Below are 4,319 nucleotides of genomic sequence, written 5' to 3' on the forward strand. Positions count from 1 at the left end.
AGCAAATGATATCTACAATTGTGATATTATTTGAGAATAGAATCCTAATCCTTGATTAAAAAATACAAGTGTCAAACTATTTATATCAATGATTTTTAATTTGTAAATTTTCTTTCCTTATGACATGTGATTTTATTATTATTTAATTTAAAAAAAAAAACTCAGAATTTTGTTAGTATTGTTTCAAAATTTTCTTTCACATTAAAAACTTCATTTCTCTTCCAAGTTTCAGATTTCTCGAAGTAATTACTTTTTAATTTTTTTTTAGTGTTTAGTTACTTACACTGTTAAATTGTTTTTATATATTCAAGTTTTATAAAATTATTTTTTTTCTTTTCAAATCTGAAATATTTAAATTTTGAATTTTTATTTATTAGAGTTAGTTATCAATAATCTCTTGTAATTTTAATTTGTTATAATATTTTAATTTAAAATTTAATATTATACTTAAATAAAAAATATCCATATAGAGAAGAAATATTGGCTAATTACTTTTTAAAATCATTTCCATTACTGCAATCACGATTGTGATGCAAAACATGCAGACTATTTTGGTCGAGCAGAACAACCTAGCGTTATTCGTCGTGACGATTCGAGCTTTTGAGATTTAAAAAAAAAAAATGAACTGATTAGTAAATTCCAAAACGAAGACTGTTCAGTAACATAGAATTAGACGATAAAGAAAGCACTAAAGAGAGCTTTTTATTTTTTTATTATTATTGTTACTGTCATTAAAAAAAAAGGAAAAGGAGAGAACAGGAACAGGAAAGAGGGTGTTTCTCTTTCTTGAACGTATAACGGCAAGTGCAGTTAGTACTGTAGAAAATTGAGTGGCGTGGAAATAGAAAAAGTCAAAAATGTCCTTGACGTATTGTCGCTGTCTTAGGCCTCATATTTGCAGGTCATCGCTCCCCACAAACTCCAATTCGAAAGGCCCCACTCAAACCCTCTCCGCTTCTGCTTCCCTCTATCTACACTTTCATTTTCACTCCATCAAACCAAACCCCGACCCTGCGCGAGGAAAACATATGCGCAAGTAACTTTTTCACCCTCAGATAATAGGGGTCACATTCTTAACTTTGTGACATTACATTAGATTATGCTTAGTTGAAGTTTTTCGATTTTCCTGAAAATTGTTGCCAAAGATACAAACAACGGTGATCCCCAATAACCTGCACAAACAAACTAATTCTGATTCAATTTCTCGATCCTTTGTCTTGGCTTTGGTGGCATGTATCCTTTGTTGCATATGCTTAATTATGTATGACTCAAGTTCCCTGAAAGACTTTTGTGTGACTATCAATAATACCAAAATTGGAGGTTCAAACGGTAGTTATGATTTTGGAGCTACAATTTTTTGTCAAGAATAATCATCATAAAAGTTTATGTGATTGGGTTTTTAATGTGTAATGTTAGTAAATGAAATTTTTTACAAAGATATTAAGTTTACTTATATTTATGCTGAATATTTTTATTCTTTCATGAATTGAGACCTGAAAACACAAAAAAAATAGTAGGACTCAACACCGGTATACACTTAGACAGTGGCACGGCATTGGGATTGGACGCTGTAGAATCAGTGGACAAAAGTGATGTCGGAAGTTGTGCTCTGCTGCCTCCATGGATTGTGCAACCCACAGAGTTGGATCCTATAATCTGGTGTACTTCCACAAAGTTGAGCACATCAAGTCATAACCGTTAGATTAGAGTAGTGATAATTTGATGGTGAAAAATTACTTACGCATGATACAGGATAAGTTTTACTCACGCATGTTAGCCAGTGTCACCAAACTCCTTTCCTTTCCCCTCACTTCACCGTCCGCACGCACGCGCGTTCTCTTCGTTCGTGAGCCAAATTTACGAGAAGTGCTTCACTCGTACCACGTCCATATCCCAACCAAACGCTCCCATAAAGGACCCGAAGAAAAAAAATACTTATAATACTATTCATAATAATTATTATTAATTTTTAACATAAAAACAAAACAAACTAGGCGGCCATCCAGCCACAGGATTGAAGAGTAGTACCACATTAGTGAAGACCATTTTTCAATTAGTCTCCTCTCTCTCTCTCTCTCTCTCTCTCTCTCTCTCTCTCACTTTGGCCTTAACAGAACCGAACACAACACAAGAGAGATAGAGATACAATACAAGAACAAACTCCGACATCTCTCGCTTTCTCTACTTTCCCCTGTTTTTATTCGGAAGCAAGCAAGGCTTAAATATATAGATCCCTCTTTCCCGTGCTTCACTGTTTCTCAGTTACTTGGCTTCGCCTTGGATGAATCTCAATCTGAATCAGTCCTCCTCCTCGTCGTATAAGGAATAAATAATCATCGGAAGAAGAATCAGGTATGGATGTTGGGACCGTGCTGCTACTTTGTTGGGTTACTCTGATCCCGGGGATTTTATCAGATCCAAGCGACGAAGCGTGCATGACGCACTTAAGCAAGTCGCTGCAAGACCCAAACAACCAGCTCCATAACTGGAAGGAAGAGAACTTCGCGAATCCCTGCAACGACTCAACCACGAATCTCCGAGGTGCAATCTGCAACAACGGACGCATCTTCAAGCTCTCCCTGAACAACCTCTCTCTCCGCGGCACCATATCCCCCTTCCTCTCCAACTGTACCAATCTCCAAGCCCTAGACCTCTCCTCCAACTTCCTCACAGGCCCAATCCCCGCTGATCTTCAGTCCCTGGTCAACCTCGCCGTCTTGAACCTCTCGTCGAACCGTCTCGAAGGGGTCATCCCCCCGCAGCTCACAATGTGCGCCTACCTCAACATCATCGACCTCCACGATAATTTATTTACTGGGCCCATCCCTCAGCAATTGGGCCTGCTCGTTCGCCTCTCCGCTTTCGATGTGTCCAATAACCGCCTCTCAGGGCCCATCCCGGCTTCGCTTTCCAACCGGAGCGGGAACTTGCCCAGATTCAACGCCAGCTCATTCCTAGGGAATAAGGATCTCTACGGTTACCCGTTGCCGCCGCTTAGGAATAGGGGCTTATCCCTTTTGGCCATTGTTGGGATCGGCTTGGGAAGTGGCCTTGCTAGCTTGGTGCTTAGCTTCACCGGGGTTTGTATTTGGTTGAAAATTACGGACCGCAAGATGGCGCTCGAGGAAGGCAAAATCACCCACCTTATGCCTGATTATTGATAAAAACTTTTTTTTTTTTTTAAATCACAAATTTACTATACTAGTTTCAAATATTCCAATTCCAAGGTACTACTATCTTTCATTATTCAACTTGATCGATCGCTGATGATGCTTCTTCACCTCAGAAAAATTAAAATTAAAAAAAAAAAAATAGTACCCGTACCAGGTACTACTTATTTTTTTGTTTTTATAAAAGCGAGGTTAGGTGTGGGCTACCCCTAATTTCTTCGTACTTATGGGTCGTTCAGATCATTGTCTCTTATCGATCACGGGGGATATATTTTATTTTATAATTTATATATATATATATATAATTTCTCTCTCTCTCTGTTTTTACCCATAACTATTACTAACTGTTTCAAAGTTTTGCTGATTGGCTCTATTATTATGGTTTCTGTTTATTGAATACGATTAGCGGTGTATAAATCCAAATGATTTTGAAACACTTGCATCGATGATGCTGATACTTTGCAGCTTTAATTTTGCTTATTGTAGTGATGCTTGGATTGGCAATGAGATATCTTGATTTTAGTAAATTTTTATTCTTTATGATTCGGTGGGTTGGGTTTTGTTGGCACTTGGCAGGAGGGTAGGGTAGGTTAGTGGGTGCTATTGCTACTGCTAGATACATGAAGAACCGCTGCGCCGTTCAACTGCAAAATTGTCTGGCAGTGTGCTAAAATATATACTACAAACTCATCCAACAGCTGGTGCCATTTTATTTTAATCTGCAGAAGAGTGCCGCGTTTTTCTCACATTATCGGAGGACACCAACGGTACTACACAGCCACGTGGATTGGGACTTTTCTTCTCACATTATAATGACTTGTTGTTCTACTCTTGTTCACTTGTTTGTCCAACGTCAACTAGTCAACCCTCTTATTTACAATGTGCCTATCTATATCTATCTATCCCTCCCTACTTAGCTTAGGATTAGGATCACTATTTTTAGATCATGCAAAACTTTATTGCTGTCCTATTATACTTAATTACTTTGAAAAATTATTTTGATTTAATTAATATTTTTAAATTTAAATCCTGAATATAATATTTAGACAAAGAATTTTATCAATTTTTCTACTAAAAAGACATTATGTTTAACAATAGGTGAATAAATTATAGTATCGATAGTAATTATTATTATAATTAAATTAATTA

The 4,319-nt window shown here is 37.0% G+C and overlaps 1 protein-coding gene across 1 annotated transcript; it reads left to right on the plus strand.

Annotated features, from left to right (window-relative positions):
• Nucleotides 1-1,996: 1,996 nt before the first annotated feature.
• On the plus strand, nucleotides 1,997-3,285 carry LOC100782520 (putative leucine-rich repeat receptor-like protein kinase). The gene has a single exon (NM_001317625.2). The coding sequence runs from the start codon at nucleotides 2,355-2,357 to the stop codon at nucleotides 3,159-3,161; it is 807 nt and encodes a 268-aa protein (NP_001304554.2). The 5' UTR covers nucleotides 1,997-2,354; the 3' UTR covers nucleotides 3,162-3,285.
• Nucleotides 3,286-4,319: the final 1,034 nt, after the last annotated feature.

This window comes from Glycine max, chromosome 1, assembly GCF_000004515.6.
Source record: "Glycine max cultivar Williams 82 chromosome 1, Glycine_max_v4.0, whole genome shotgun sequence".
In the NCBI taxonomy this organism is placed as follows: Eukaryota; Viridiplantae; Streptophyta; class Magnoliopsida; order Fabales; family Fabaceae; genus Glycine; species Glycine max.

Coding starts and splice junctions, on each gene's coding strand:
- LOC100782520 (NM_001317625.2), top strand. CDS start 2,355: ATGGATGTTGGGACCGTGCTGCTACTTTGTTGGGTTACTCTGATCCCG.